The 14,073-nt window shown below is 45.1% G+C and overlaps 3 protein-coding genes across 9 annotated transcripts in view; 2 read left to right on the top strand and 1 right to left on the bottom strand.

Annotated features, from left to right (window-relative positions):
• otofa (otoferlin a) overlaps positions 1-3,596 on the top strand; it is a 129,959-nt gene extending 126,363 nt beyond the window's left edge. Inside the window, exon 47 of the mRNA XM_042094384.1 lies at positions 2,714-3,596. Coding sequence (XP_041950318.1) covers positions 2,714-2,903 — 190 coding nt within the window. The 3' untranslated portion in view covers positions 2,904-3,596. The remainder of the gene's footprint in view (positions 1-2,713) is intronic.
• Positions 3,597-3,673: 77 nt separating this feature from the next.
• pdia6 (protein disulfide isomerase family A, member 6) overlaps positions 3,674-14,073 on the top strand; it is an 11,587-nt gene continuing 1,187 nt past the window's right edge. For 3 of the 5 annotated variants that reach the window (XM_042094414.1, XM_042094416.1, XM_042094415.1), the window contains exons 1-13: positions 3,674-3,818; positions 4,763-4,907; positions 5,544-5,601; positions 6,225-6,351; positions 6,634-6,740; positions 7,364-7,500; positions 7,838-7,952; positions 8,528-8,668; positions 8,828-8,912; positions 9,110-9,182; positions 9,754-9,912; positions 10,487-10,583; positions 11,512-11,623. In XM_042094414.1, the coding sequence (XP_041950348.1) occupies positions 3,803-3,818; positions 4,763-4,907; positions 5,544-5,601; positions 6,225-6,351; positions 6,634-6,740; positions 7,364-7,500; positions 7,838-7,952; positions 8,528-8,668; positions 8,828-8,912; positions 9,110-9,182; positions 9,754-9,912; positions 10,487-10,583; positions 11,512-11,580 (1,329 nt within the window). In that variant the 5' untranslated portion in view covers positions 3,674-3,802 and the 3' untranslated portion in view covers positions 11,581-11,623. Of the gene's footprint in view, positions 3,819-4,762; positions 4,908-5,543; positions 5,602-6,224; positions 6,352-6,633; positions 6,741-7,363; positions 7,501-7,837; positions 7,953-8,527; positions 8,669-8,827; positions 8,913-9,109; positions 9,183-9,753; positions 9,913-10,486; positions 10,584-11,511; positions 12,609-14,073 lie in introns of those variants that run through there. The other 2 variants (XR_006032240.1, XM_042094412.1) reach the window with 2 other exon arrangements.
• The window catches only part of hpcal1 (hippocalcin-like 1), a 16,400-nt gene continuing 14,965 nt past the window's right edge, over positions 12,639-14,073 (bottom strand). For all 3 annotated transcript variants that reach the window (XM_042094429.1, XM_042094428.1, XM_042094427.1), the window contains one exon: positions 12,639-13,931. In XM_042094429.1, the coding sequence (XP_041950363.1) occupies positions 13,834-13,931 (98 nt within the window). In that variant the 3' untranslated portion in view covers positions 12,639-13,833. The remainder of the gene's footprint in view (positions 13,932-14,073) is intronic.

Here is a 14,073-nt window from a genome sequence, read left to right as displayed (position 1 = left end):
TCTTTAAAATCACATTTTGACAATAAGTTTAATACTGAAAAAAGGAAAATATAAAGTAGAAGTCTATTTTGTTATGCGCTTCAGGTAACAGACGTTACAAATTATTAGGTAGTATACATTTTCATAAAACATGTATATCCCAAAAGCTGAGTTTCAGAAAGCAAGTGACATAACATGGTCTCTTATCATTAGAAGGATGTGAAGCCTTCTGTAAGTATTCTTGAATGCCTTTCTGGGTGATCTTTTCCATATTCATTGAATGCAACAACACTAAGTGAGCATGCAGCTGTGTCTGAACACGCACTAATACCTATAGATTAGGAAACTGTAAAGACATTAGGACAAGGTTGCAAGTGTCTCTTAGAGTGTTCTCCTTCGATGTTACATACTGCCTTGAACATTGCACTTTAGAGTCAGTCCCATCCAGCACTGATGCTAACCTACATCAGGTCAAACCAAGTAAAACCACTGTTTCCCTTTTTAAGTGAAGTTGAAATTATATATGGGTGGTCAGCCAGGGTTAGACTAAAGGAGAACTAGGTGACCTCGAGAAACACAAATCTATGTGAAAAATCCCTGGAGTTTCCATTTAAACTGTCACTGAATGTGGCATTGACGGAGAAACGGTACTGAAACAGGTAACCCTTCATGAAGCACAGCTGGTGACCTGTTAGGCCCCTATATTAGCTGGTTATATTGGTTTAGCTGGTTATATTGGTTTAGCTGGTTATATTGGTTTGCTGTGTTTGGTTCATTTAGTTTTAGATCTTGCTTGCCTGTTTTGTCATGATGTTGTTTATTGCTCCAACTTATCGATCACAGACCAAACAAACACACTGCACTAACTTTTTGCTTGGTAACTTGAAATTGTTTGTTTATGTTTATTTGTTTTCCAGTGTGTGCAATATTTATGTATTTATTTATTTATCTTTGTCTGTACGAATTGAAATGACTAACAAAATAAAATTAGACACATTTAAGTAAAAATGTTTTACTCTATATTGGTTTTCATGCCAGTGTGTGTGTGTGTGTGTGTGTGTGTGTGTGTGTGTGTCTGTGTGTGTGTGTGTGTGTGTGTGTGTGTGTGAGTGTGTGTGTGTGTGTGTGTGTGTGTGTACACATATGCGTGCGTGCATGTACAGTATCTCACAAAAGTGAGTACACCCCTCACATTTCTGCAACTATTTTATTATATCTTTTCATGGGGCAACACTGAAGAAATGACACTTTGATACAATGTAAAGTAGTGAGTGTACAGCTTGTATAACAGTGTAAATTTGCTATCCCCTCAAAATAACTCACTGCCATTAATGTCTAAACCGCTGGCAACAAAAGTGAGTACACCCTTAACCCACTGCCTTGACCCTCTTGGGACCCCCTTTACCAGAGCTTCACAGGTTGCCACTGGAATCCTCTTCCACACCTCCATGACGACATCACAGAGCTGGTGGATGTTAGAGACCTTGCACTCCTTCACCTTCTGTTTGAGGATGCCCCACAGATGCTCAATAAGGTCTAGGTCTGGAGATATGCTTAGCTAGTCCATCACCTTTACCCTCAGCTTCTTTAGCAAGGCAGTGGTCTTCTTGGAGGTGTGTTTGGGGTCGTTATCATGTTGGAATAGCCCTGCGGCCCAGTTTCCGAAGGGAGGGAATCATGCTCTGCTTCAGTATGTCACAGTACATGTTGGCATTCATGGTTCCCTCAATTAACTGTAGCTCCCCAGTGCCGGCAGCACTCATGCAGCCCCAGACCATGACATTCCCAGCACCATGCTTGACTGTAGGCAAGACACTTTGTTGTACTTCTCACCTGGTTGCCGCCACATATGCTTGTCACCATCTGAACTAAATAAGTTTATATTGGTCTCATCAGACCACAGGACATGGTTCCAGTAATCCATGCTCTTAATCTGCTTGTCTTCAGTAAACTGTTTGCGGGCTTTCTTGTGCATCATCTTTAGAAGAGGCTTCCTTCTGGGATGACAGCCATGCAGACCAATTTGATGCAGTGTGCGGCGTATGGTCTGAGCACTGACAGGCTGACCCCCTACCCCTTCAACCTCTGCAGCAATGCTGGCAGCATTCGTACATCTATTTTCCAAAGACAACCTCTGGATTTGACACTGAGCACGTGCACTCAACTTCTTTGGTCGACCATGGCGAGGCCTGTTCTGAGTGGAACCTGTCCTGTTAAACTGCTGTATGGTTTTGGCCACCGTGTTGCAGCTCAGTTTCAGGGTGTTGGCAATCTTCTTATAGCCTAGGTCATCTTTATGTAGAGCAGCAATTCTTTTTTTCAGATCCTTAGAAAATTCTTTGCCATGAGGTGCCATGTTGAACTTCCAGTGACCAGTATGAGAGAGTGTGAGAGTGATAACACCAAATTTAACACATCTGCTCCCCATTCACACCAGAGACCTTGTAACACTAATGAGTCACATGAGACTGGGGAAATGGCTAATTTGAGGGGACAGTACATTTAAACTGTTATACAAGCTGTACACTGACTGCTTTACATTGTAGCAAAGTGTCATTTTTTCAGTGTTGACCCATGAAAAGATATAAAAAAAATATTTACAAAAATGTGAGTGGTGTACTCTCTTTTGTGAGATACTTTCTCTCTCTCTCTGTGTGTGTGTGTGTGTGTGTGTGTGTGTGTGTGTATGAATCAGACTAAGCATAACTAAGCCCTATGGTCTCTCCTTGTGCAGTCGCCCCAGTAACAGCCTGGCATGGCTGCTGCTAAGCCCGTTTCGGGTGACCTGCCTGCTGGCCTGGCGTCAGTACCGGTTCCACTTCCTGGTTCTGCTGCTGGTGCTGCTGGTGCTGGTGTTCCTGGGCCTGCTCTTCATCTCCATGCCCTCAGCACTCAGCAACAAGATTTTTAATGTGGGAGGATAACACACACACACACAATCTCTCTCTCTCTCTCTGTCTCTCTCTCTCTCATACACAAAGACAGACAGACACACACACACACACACATGCTGGGGCTGTTACCTCAGTCCCTCACTGTCCCTCAGCCAGAACATCATGGGAGGATGACTCAACCAAAAAAAAAAAAAAAAAACACCCATTATTTGAGGATTTATCTGCTAAATAGAACTGCTCAGTTGAATCAGCTGCATAGACTCCAGCTTTTTGCTCCAGGACGATGGCCAACTATATCAAGGTGCCCTGATGAAGTTCACACGGAATGCTGGACAGTAGCCTAGCCTACCTAATACGTTTTTATAAATAAAATAAATTAATATGTCTGTGTGCTGTCCATTTCCATAATAAAAACATGATTTGTTATCTGTTAATTTGGGTGAAATGTAATCTGATGATTTATTGGTTAAATAAGTGTGATGTCATGTCTCCACAAAGACTAAACTCTTCTACATGAAATGACATAAATCAGAGGTTACCATTTCTCACAACAACGTTTAGAGAATGAGCTTCAGTGGGTTATAACTCCGAGGAAAAATGTAATCTTTAGAAAATGCTCATCGGGACCATTTGCGAGAGGCTTACTGATTTTACTATGCATTTACGCAGAGATTTCTGTACTTGAAAATGCACATTGCCAAGATTGTTCTTCAGAGACGAATGTCCTTTTCACGCCACCGTAGGCGTCGGTCATGATTCTACACGTCGAGCGTTCATTGGTCAGATCGCAGCATTGGCCTGGTACCACCAATCAGCGCGGGCCACGGTAAGATTTGGTCTATATTTTCATTGCATAGCTAGTTTTGGCAAGCTTGCCATAACAGCGATAAAGTTACGTTAGTCACATCTGAAAGGAGGCTGATACAACAATGAGATCAGTTTTAGGTAAGTGTTCTAAAATATGCTGTGGGCAATTGCATGGCGCATTGACGTGTTCATGATACCATCCCATTAAATGGAGGCGTTGATAGCAAACTGTGTGTTAAGATCAGGTAGAATTTTAAACAACATTCCACAATGTGACACATTATAGCAACTCATCAGCAGTGAGTGCCTAACGTGATGGGGAGCACGTTTTAATGTTTTAAAGCTTGGGAAATGTTAAATGTTATAACGCTAGGGAACCTCTATATTATTTCGAAAGTGTTCCATGTTCCACATTTTGGTAGTGCAATGATCGGCTAGCAGGATTCAAGGTTAGACGCCTGGTTATCACTTTTAATAAACATTATTTGATAGCCAGCCAAGTATCTTACAGGATTTGATTAATCTAGGCTATGTTACAATATGATGTAGCATGTGTTTGTTTGCAGTGCAAAGCTGTCCTTTTTTATGCAGGAGCAGGGCAGTTGATCACTTGTTCCTTGCTCATTTGTTCCTCCTAGGAGGAGATTGAACTTTCTGAACTTGAGTTAATAGTAGTCCACAGTAGAAATGTATCTAGCTGAGTCATGGACCATGCTTTGTTTATTGATCTTTTTGCTGTTCAGAAAGTTAATTCCCCCCTATAGGAGGAACAAATGGCTATTGTGATGAACTGCCTTGCTCCTGCATAAAACTGGTCACTTTTGCACTACAAATTACATGCCATATCATTGTTACATACATAGACTGTATAGAACTGGACAGAGCCTTCCGTTAAAATTGAAGCCACACTGTCCAGTTCTATATACAGTCTATGGTTACATAGGAGAAGGTAAACCGGTTTTGCTATCTCAAAATGCAATCAGAGTTTGAAAATACCTGTGTGTTTTTTTTATATGAACATAATCCATCTCTCTCTCTCTCTGTTTCTCTCTTTCTCCCCCCCCCCACCCCCCCCCCCCCAGGTGTGCTGTTGTGTTCCTGGGCCGTCCTGTCGGTCCATGGCCTGTACTCCCCCAGTGATGACGTGGTTGAGCTCACTCCCTCCAACTTCAACCGGGAGGTTCTGCAAAGTGACAGCCTGTGGCTGGTGGAGTTCTATGCCCCCTGGTGAGTATCGACCCCACCTGCCACGCGTGGTGTTGGGTGGTGTTGGGTGGTGTTGGGTGGTGTTGGGTGGTGTTGGGTGGTGTTGGGTGGTGTTGGGTGGTGTTGGGTGGTGTTGGGTGGTGTTGGGTGAGAAATAATTTAGTCATGACTGCAGACCAAGCCCCATACCCTACTGATGATGTATGAATGAATGAATGAATGAAACCTGTATTCTCCCGAAGGGAATTTGTCTTGAACTCTAAAGAGCCACATTGAACATTAAACACAGACAACAATACATAGTTATAAAACAACACTAGACATCCAACAACATTAAGACATCAGTGACAAAGAGACGGGACATTTGTAGTGCACATCACATAGTGCATTCCCTGTTCTATGGAATCACTGGATTCACTGGATTCTACGTTGGCCAAATCTAATGGAATGGATTGGCTCACAGCAAGACTGAGCATATACTATTCGCTTAGTAATCGTAGCCAGTGAAACTGTTATGGAGTCGAGCCCCGTCATCCTTCCCAGGAGAACAGCCATGGAGACTTAACACACATAACAGTTTGTCATTGGTGTGTTGTGACCTAGATGAGTAGCTCAAATACTCCTGAATCTGTTTTAATGGACATTTTGTTCCTGTAGGTGTGGACACTGCAAGAACTTGGTACCTGACTGGAAGAAGGCCGCTACTGCTCTGAAGGTCAGTCATCAGCTCTTACAAGGGGCTCCATGGGCCTTGAGAGTACTGTAGTCCTCATACACGTAACATGCTCCTGAGTTTTGTTATGGTCTGTAAAAATGGTCAAAATACAGAAAAACACATAAATTAATAGTTGTGTCCAGACTAGAAGTGGGAATGGAGAATTGAGTTGAACAGATCATGGTCAATGGCTCTTTCTGAGAATGAACAGATAGTGAAATTGAAACACATACAGTGCAGTTCTGTGTGGTTTACCTAATTCAAACAGTTCTCATGGCCACCAAAGTAGGATAGACAACACATAGACTACACACATTATAAGTGTGTTTTTTTTTTTTTTTGAAGCAATAATAAAGCTGTTTTGTGCCCAAATAAAAGTGCCGGCTGGAACACAACACCAAACAGTTTCTGTCTGCAAATTTGAATGAGCCTGAAGAGACTAAAGGCAACAAAGAATTGATAAAGAATCGGACGAATAAGCAGAGTAGGCAATGGCATCAGTATTGATTAAAAGCCTATCAATTCCCATCCCTTTTTCCCTTTGACTGGTACCATACGTAACATACTCCCGAGGACACCTCACTGTAGTAGTGACCTATGGCCTCTGTCGTTCTGTCCTTTAGGGCATCGTGAAGGTCGGTGCTGTGGATGCAGACCAGCACAAATCTCTGGGCGGGCAGTACGGCGTGCGGGGCTTCCCCACCATCAAGGTCTTTGGAGCCAATAAGAACAAACCAGCGGACTACCAAGGTGCTACAGTCATCTCTGTGAACTCATGTGTGCTAAATGTTTCTATGAAGTAGTAAATGCAGGAACATGACAGCTGATTCATTTTGTACTTTCTGTCCTTTGACTTTGGTTTTGTAAACACATTTTTAGTCCTGTTTTGTTACTATAATCTGTAAGCTTTCTTTTCTTTTAAGAGTTGTGAGTTTTAAGGACTGGGCCTGTAACAACACTGTGTTTTGTGTAGGAATAGTGAGTTGTGTTGGTGACTTCTATAACGTCACTGCTGTGTCTTCCCTGCGGCAGGTGGCAGGAGTAGCCAGGCTATAGTGGACGAGGCTATAAACGCCTTGCGCTCCCTGGTCAAGGACCGGCTAGGGGGCCGGACAGGAGGCTCTGACTACAGCAAACAGGTATGTAATGGCCGGGGCCTGTTAATGGAGGTTGACTTGGTTGGGGAAGACTTTAGTCTTTGATATAAATACCCATTTAATGGAGAAAAATATATAAAGGTATTGTTGACACATTTGAAAGACAAACCCACAAAAATCCCTGATAAAGGCTTGATGCCAATGTGTTTAAAGGTTTCAAATTACGAAGCCATGAAAATAAAGGTTTGGAGAGCTTGGAGTTTTTTTCTTGTTTTGGACTGCTACATTGTATTCTCTCTGTCTCTTTTTCATTTGTATTCTCTGAATGCTTCTTTTCCATTACAAATGTAGTCTGCCTCATCACCACGGGCCTGCTGCATGAGTTGCCTGTGTTGCCTATTAGTGTCCCCGAGTTGTCATAGTGATCATGAAGTGAAAACATTATACTCCTCGATCCTCACAATGGCCACTTCTGTCCGGCCCAGCTGGCACTGTAAGGGATGTTATTGTCACCTTCTCCATTGTCATGTTCTCTCTCTCTCTCGCTCTCTTTCTCGCTCTTACTCTCTTTCTCACTCTCTTTCTCTCTTGCTCGCGCTCTCTCTCTCTCTCTCTCTCTCTCTCTCTCTCTCTCTCTCTCTCTCTCTCTCTCTCTCTGGTGACAGAGTGGAGGGGGCAGTGGGGGTGGCAGTAAGAAGGATGTGGTGGAGTTGACGGACGATAACTTTGACCGGACCGTGCTGCAGAGCGATGATGTGTGGTTGGTGGAGTTCTTCGCCCCCTGGTGTGGCCATTGCAAAAAGTGAGTGAGTGTGTGTGTGTGTCACACTGGGCTGTATTGAGCTTAGTCATACCTTTTGGGATGACTTCCACTTAAGTTACAGTCACAGAAAGTGTGATCATCTATAAACATTTTCATCATTTATATTTATATAATTTTATCATTATCATTTATAAACATTACATTCTAGTGTTGTAAATATCACTGAGGATTGTCTCCAGTGCCGACTGTGACCGAGTGTAGAACTCGGAATCGAGATAAAGCACAAAAACCCCTGTTTTTTATAATGTGTTATTTAAAGAAAATAACTTTGACCTTGAGATCTGACGTAACTGTCTGTTTCCCCACGTGTCTGTAGCCTGGAGCCAGAGTGGGCTGCCGCTGCTACTGAGGTCAAGGATCAGACCAATGGCAGAGTTCATCTGGGAGCTGTGGATGCCACCGTGCATCAGAATCTCGCTAGCCGTTACGGGGTAAGGACAGACCCACTGCCCTCCCCAGGGTAAGGTTAGGCAGTAAGGACAGACCCAATGCCCTCCCCAGGGTAAGGTTAGGCACTCAGTGCCCAAAACGGGCGAGGGCACTATCTTATTGGTAAGGAGAGACTTTGTACCCGTTTGGGCAGCTCACTGTGGGCATTTTTCGACCAACAGAGAACTGGATTTTGAACTGGTTTCTTTCCGAGTTCTTTGAAGCTCTGAGCTATCTAGTGAAACAGCCTGCATTTCTTCCAGTGTTGAACAGAACCACGGATGCATCATAAACACGTGGTGTTGTGTACATAACTGAACTTAAAGACAGCCATATAGTGTCATCCTAACGTTAATGTTAGGAAAATACCTCATGCCATTACCGTCGTTAGACTCAGCCAGTTGTAACGTCAGAATGTTCCTGATATCTACACAACTTCATTACCATTGAAACTACCATTTAAAATGTTTTTTATTAATGTGCCCGTTTGCAACACCCTTATGAGCATCCTAAAGCTCCTTCCTTATTTGGTTGCTCTCTCTTGTCCTGATTGGCTGTTTGTCCTGTCCGTCTACAGATTCGTGGGTTCCCCACCATTAAAATTTTCAAGAAAGGAGAGGAGCCAGAGGACTACCAGGGAGGCCGCACCCGTTCTGACATTGTTGCTCGCGCCCTGGACCTCTTCTCCGACAACGTCCCTGCACCTGAGATACTGGAGGTAGGACCCTGACAGCTCTTGTGTGTGGTTTTGCTAAGAGTGTTTGTTTTTTACAGAGTACAGACTGTACTTTTACAGACTGTTTTTTACTGTTTTGATTAAACATCATATTTGTACAAGTAATTAATGTTCCTTCACTGTGATTGTGTTTGTCTTTAGATTGTCAATGCCGACGTCTTGAAGAAATCCTGTGAGGACAGCCAGCTGTGTGTCATCGCCGTGCTACCTCACATCCTGGATACAGGTATGCGGTCTCCATAGCAACCGTATCTTGACACCTGGTAGCTAATCAGTGGTACCACCTGGCGAGAGTGGGAGGCTGAGCAGAGAGCATCAGCTCCAGGATGCAACACACAGACTCTGTGTGTGTTCTGAGATCTGTCCACTCTGGCTGAGCTGAGTGACCTCTGACCTTGTGGTTCTCCTCTGGACACGGTGCAGGTGCGGCAGGTCGTAATGGCTACCTGGAGGTGCTGATGAAGAACGCTGACAAGTACAAGAAGAAGATGTGGGGGTGAGTCCGAGCCGCTAGCAACCCAGTGAGGGAGACGAGACGAAACACTCTCCTAATCCATCTTCTTTGTGAGCCAACAATGGATGTTGCCACGACACTTCAGTATTCCAAAATCCGATTTTCTATTTCCGGCCAAAGCGCTGCGTTGTATCAATTTGAAGTGGTTTCATAGTCTCACTAAAAGACAGTGCTTGACTCATCCTAAGCCATATAAAAGTAAACTTATATCAAATATCCCTATTGTGTGCAGAATTATCAACATTTCTGGATGTTGAAACATTCAGCACAGAATTTAAACATTACTTTCAACTTCAAGTTGAAGAATATTTAGGTTAGCCTACTGAGACCGCGCTAAGTTCTCAGTAGGCTAACCTAGAATGGGAACAGGAACATGAAAACCAGAATGAAAGTAGGTTTCAGGAATAAGGTGGATACTAGCTTTTCTTTTTCATTCAACACGCTCACTCACCGACTCAATTATTTACCTACCCTCTGTCATTTGACTCTCTCTCTCTCTCTCTCTCTCTCTCTCTCTCTCTCTCTCTCTCTCTCTCTCTCTCTCTCTCTCTAGCTGGTTGTGGGCAGAGGCTGGTGCCCAGATGGAGCTGGAGTCTGCACTGGGCATCGGGGGGTTCGGGTACCCCGCCATGGCGGCCATTAACGCCCGCAAGATGAAGTTCGCCCTCCTCAGGGGCTCCTTCAGCGAGACAGGCATCCATGAGTTCCTCAGGTACGGGGCGCTCTACACAGCAGAAGTCCTTATTACTCTCACACCTGATGTCATTGTTCTTCAGACGTCAGACAGGGGGAGCTGTGCAGCTACATCTAGCCACACTTCATTTTTAGCGGTACTTCTCTGTCATTATATGAAGCCTGCCCCAATACACGGTTTTGATTGGCTCCTGGGATTTCTGTGATTTTAATCTTTTTTAGTGGGAGACTGATGGGTAGCCAGACGAATGGGTAGCCAGACTAATCTGTCCAGAGTAATTCAAATGCGCCCGGGATTCATTTGCATTGCTACAGCGGGTCGCTGTAGTGAACATGAATATACCATAATGTGCAAAAAATATTTTCATGACTTAAGTATGTCAATGACGTGGTGGGATGCCAGGCCTAATACACAAATGACACACACACATATATTTTAAAGATGGCTGGTTCACTGTCTCTGCTGTTTGTTAGAAACTCGGCTTTCACAACAAATGTTGTGAAACTGTATGTGCTTCATCACGTCCCCCATCTGTCTCATCTCCTGTTTGCTCTGATCTGATCTGAACGTGCGCTCTGTGTGTCCCTCACAGGGACCTGTCCATGGGCCGCGGCTCCACGTCTACCGTGGGGGGAGGAGCCTTACCCAAGATCTACACTGTGGAGCCTTGGGATGGCAAAGATGGAGAGGTGAGTCTACAGACAGACGGCCAATCAGAGCGTGTCCCCAGACAGTCAGCCAGCCAGCCAATCGTGCCATGTCTCCAGACAGACAACCAGCCATGTCTCCAGACAAACAACCAGCCAATCACGCCATGTCTCCAGACAGACAAACAGCCAATCGCAACGTATCTCCAAACAGACAATCATGGCATAGGCTGCTCTGTCTGGGTGGGTGTGGAGGGGGGAGGGGGGGCCCTCAGGGCATGCAGAGGAAATGGAGGAGGAAGGAGGGAAAGGGTGGAGGCCTGTGTCCTGTGTGTGTGTGTCCTGTGTGTGTGTGTCCTGTGTGTGTGTGTGTGTGTGTGGAGAGGTACTTCTAAAATTGCTGGGGATCATAGCCCTGTGCTGCAAGTAGCTTTTGATTCAAGAGAAGCAGGAGTCAAAGTAAGAGGAGTAGGAGGAGCCGTGGTACTAGTAATAATGACAAATCAAACCCACAATAGGGCACGCACACATCCAACACGCGTAGTCTAGGATGCACTGGGCACACGAAAACGTCTGCACACCAGATATTTCTTTAGAAAACATTCACTGCATGTGATGTTTTGAGGCTCTTCCTCAGACATAAAAGTAGTAGTAGTAATAGCAATAACGGTAATAATAATAGTAGTAATAATACAAATTGGTTTGAATTGGATTGGGACAAATTGAACAAGTGTTATTTTTGCTGGATGTACCTGAATGCTGACCCAAACAAGACTGGATGGCCTTCACCGCTTACATTTAAAGCCTCACACTTGTACACTGAATGGTCTTTTAGGATCATTGAATTACAGGACAATAATATAATCCATTATTGACTTACTGTTCTGCCTTGTTTCCTGTGTGTGTGTGTGTGTGTGTGTGTGTGTGTGTGTGTGTGTGTGTGTGTGTGTGTGTGTGTGTGTGTGTGTAGCTGCCTGTAGAGGACGACATTGACCTGAGCGACATCGATCTGGACGATTTGGACAAGGATGAGTTATGAGTCCGGATATGACGCCCGGGGCGTGATGGGAGAGGGGCTGGCCATGTGTGTGTGTGTGTCAGTCATTGTCACAAGGCCTGCGGCAGACTGGTGAGGGTATGAGGGACTAGACTAGTGTCTCTCTGCCTGCTGGTCTGTCAGGGTTGGTGTGTTTGTGTGTAAATGAGAGGTAGTATGCAATCCCCACGCTCTGCCATTCTCTCCCCCTCTCTTTACCATTTCTGTGTGTGTGCTTGCCTGTTTGCATCTGTGTGTGTGTGTGTGTGTGTGTGCGCGCCCCATCTCCTATGGTTGAAGGGGGGGGATGTTCACCATTAGAGAACCAAAACAGACAGACACGTGTGCAGCTGTCCCATACACCTCGGATCACAAGAGTCAGTTGTGTGTGTGTGTGGAGATGTGTGAGAGAGATCTTCAATACTGTACAGCTTCACTGATTAGCTCTCTCTAGAGAAAGTGTGTGTGTGTGTGGTGTGTGAGAGAGATCTCTCTCTAGAGAAAGTGTGTGTGTGTGTGTGTGTGTGTGTGTGTGCGTCAGATGCTTCTCTCCTACAGCTACACACCCAGACCTAAAGAGTTCAGTCCAGGTCAGGAGACAGCAGCGCCCCCTCTGGGCTTTCTCCCCAGTGTCCTGAACATGGACTGGTCAGAACTGCCCGAGTCTGAGCTATAGGACAGACTTCTGCTCTCCCAGAGACCGGAACAGCGATCACGTGTTTTGCCGACGACTTCACTATGTTAGTGGTTTCAGAGGGAGAGTAGTGTTTGATGCTGGAGCGAGAGTTCACATGAGTCTGATTGAGTCTGACCTCCATTTCCCATACAGATGGGTTTCTGGGGTAGGTTTGCCTCCAGACAGGTTTGTGTGTGTGTGTGTGTGTGTGTGTGTGTGTGTGTGAACGTGTACATGAGACCCTGCAGCATGTGATGTCTGGCCATGACAGGGGAGCTACTGTGTAGATTTTTCTTTCACAAAATTGTTTCAACTGTGTTTAAAAAATAAATGTTTTTTTTTTTTTTGGTTTTTTTTTAAATAAAGAAAGATTCACAAAAAAGGCTGACATCATCCAGAGTTTATTTATTTTCCATTTTGAAAATGTAAACCGTGAGATGAATGGATGGACGAAGAGGGTGTTCTAGCCCTCTTATTTAGCCTGGCTGTTTCACTGTGGGTGAACGTTACGGTCTGATAACGCTAATAGACCAATGATGAAATTACACTGTAACATGTCAGTTAAAAACAGAACTGACAGAAATATGGCAGAACAGAGCTGTCACAGTCGCTCAGCAACAGCAATGTTAGAAGCACACAAGCCACTGTCTTTATGAAAACATTCAACACCAATATAAAGTCACTAGCGGTTACTGATAAGTATGATACCTTTAGTACAAATATGAGATACTTTTGGCACTTGGACCTCCATTTAAAATAAGGTAATACAACAATATAAAAACATTTAGCCTCAAGACCATACCTTTGTGGAATGTACAATAAAAGCAGGAGAAGAGGAGTGTGGGGCGTAATTTCTGTAACTTGCAACAGGCTCACACAGGTCAACTAATCACAAAGCCGCCACCTAATAGGCCAAACACTATCAGCCGACTGCAAAGCATTGACCTCAGCGGTGGTCACTGAAGCACCAAAGGAGTAATAGAGTTGCTTGTACGATGGTTACACAATAACACCAGATAAGACTTAGCAGGTAGGCCGTTAACCGCGCCAGTTTGAGGAACTAACTTCCCTCTATGGCTTGGTCAGCACCAAAGCTCTGTCCGGCTGGGATGCTGTACAGGGCTGGTTGTTGAGAGAGCTGTTGAGGGGTGTAGGCTTGATCAAGCGGGAGTGAGAGAGAAGGAAAGATGGTGGATGGGTGGGGATGAGAGGATCCGATCAGAACCGCTTTGACCTCGGACCCGGCAGGAGGTGCGAGATGGAGAAGGCGGAGGGTGTGTGTGGAGAGGGGTTGGTGGTCATTTGCAGAGGGGAGAGATGAGGCGCTCAGTCCAGGTGCCCTGTTCTGACCGCAGGAGTTGAAAAGGGGGGGAGGGAGGGGGGGATTGTGTGTCTGTGTGTGAGGGAGGGGGGGATTGGAGTTTAGGACTGATTGCTGGAGGTAAAAGAGAAGATGGGGGAGGGTGGATGTGGATCTCAGAACTGATTGCTGGAGGTAAAAGAGAAGGATGGAGCAAGACTGAGATAGGGAGGGAGAGAAAGATGGAGGGGGGGGGGGGGGGGGGGGTTGGATGTAAAGCTCAGAACTGGTGCGAGGTGCTCTGGTCCGTCTGCAGGAGGCGCACAATAGAGGGGTCACTCTTGGCTCCCTTGATGAACTCCTCCAACGAGAGCCGTCCTGTCAGGGGGTCAGAGATCAGTCAGACAGCATGAACTGGAGGTGTGTTGCATTACAATCCAGGACTGTACCTTCTTGGCTTAGAGCAATAGGAATTAAAGTGGAGAGTCTGAACAGCATCCTGTCCACATCCCACCCACCC

This window comes from Alosa sapidissima, chromosome 6 (assembly GCF_018492685.1).
Source record: "Alosa sapidissima isolate fAloSap1 chromosome 6, fAloSap1.pri, whole genome shotgun sequence".
Lineage (NCBI taxonomy): Eukaryota > Metazoa > Chordata > Actinopteri > Clupeiformes > Clupeidae > Alosa > Alosa sapidissima.
The sequence above is the reverse complement of the archived record's forward strand: the minus strand, read 5'-3'. Positions and strand labels throughout refer to the sequence as shown.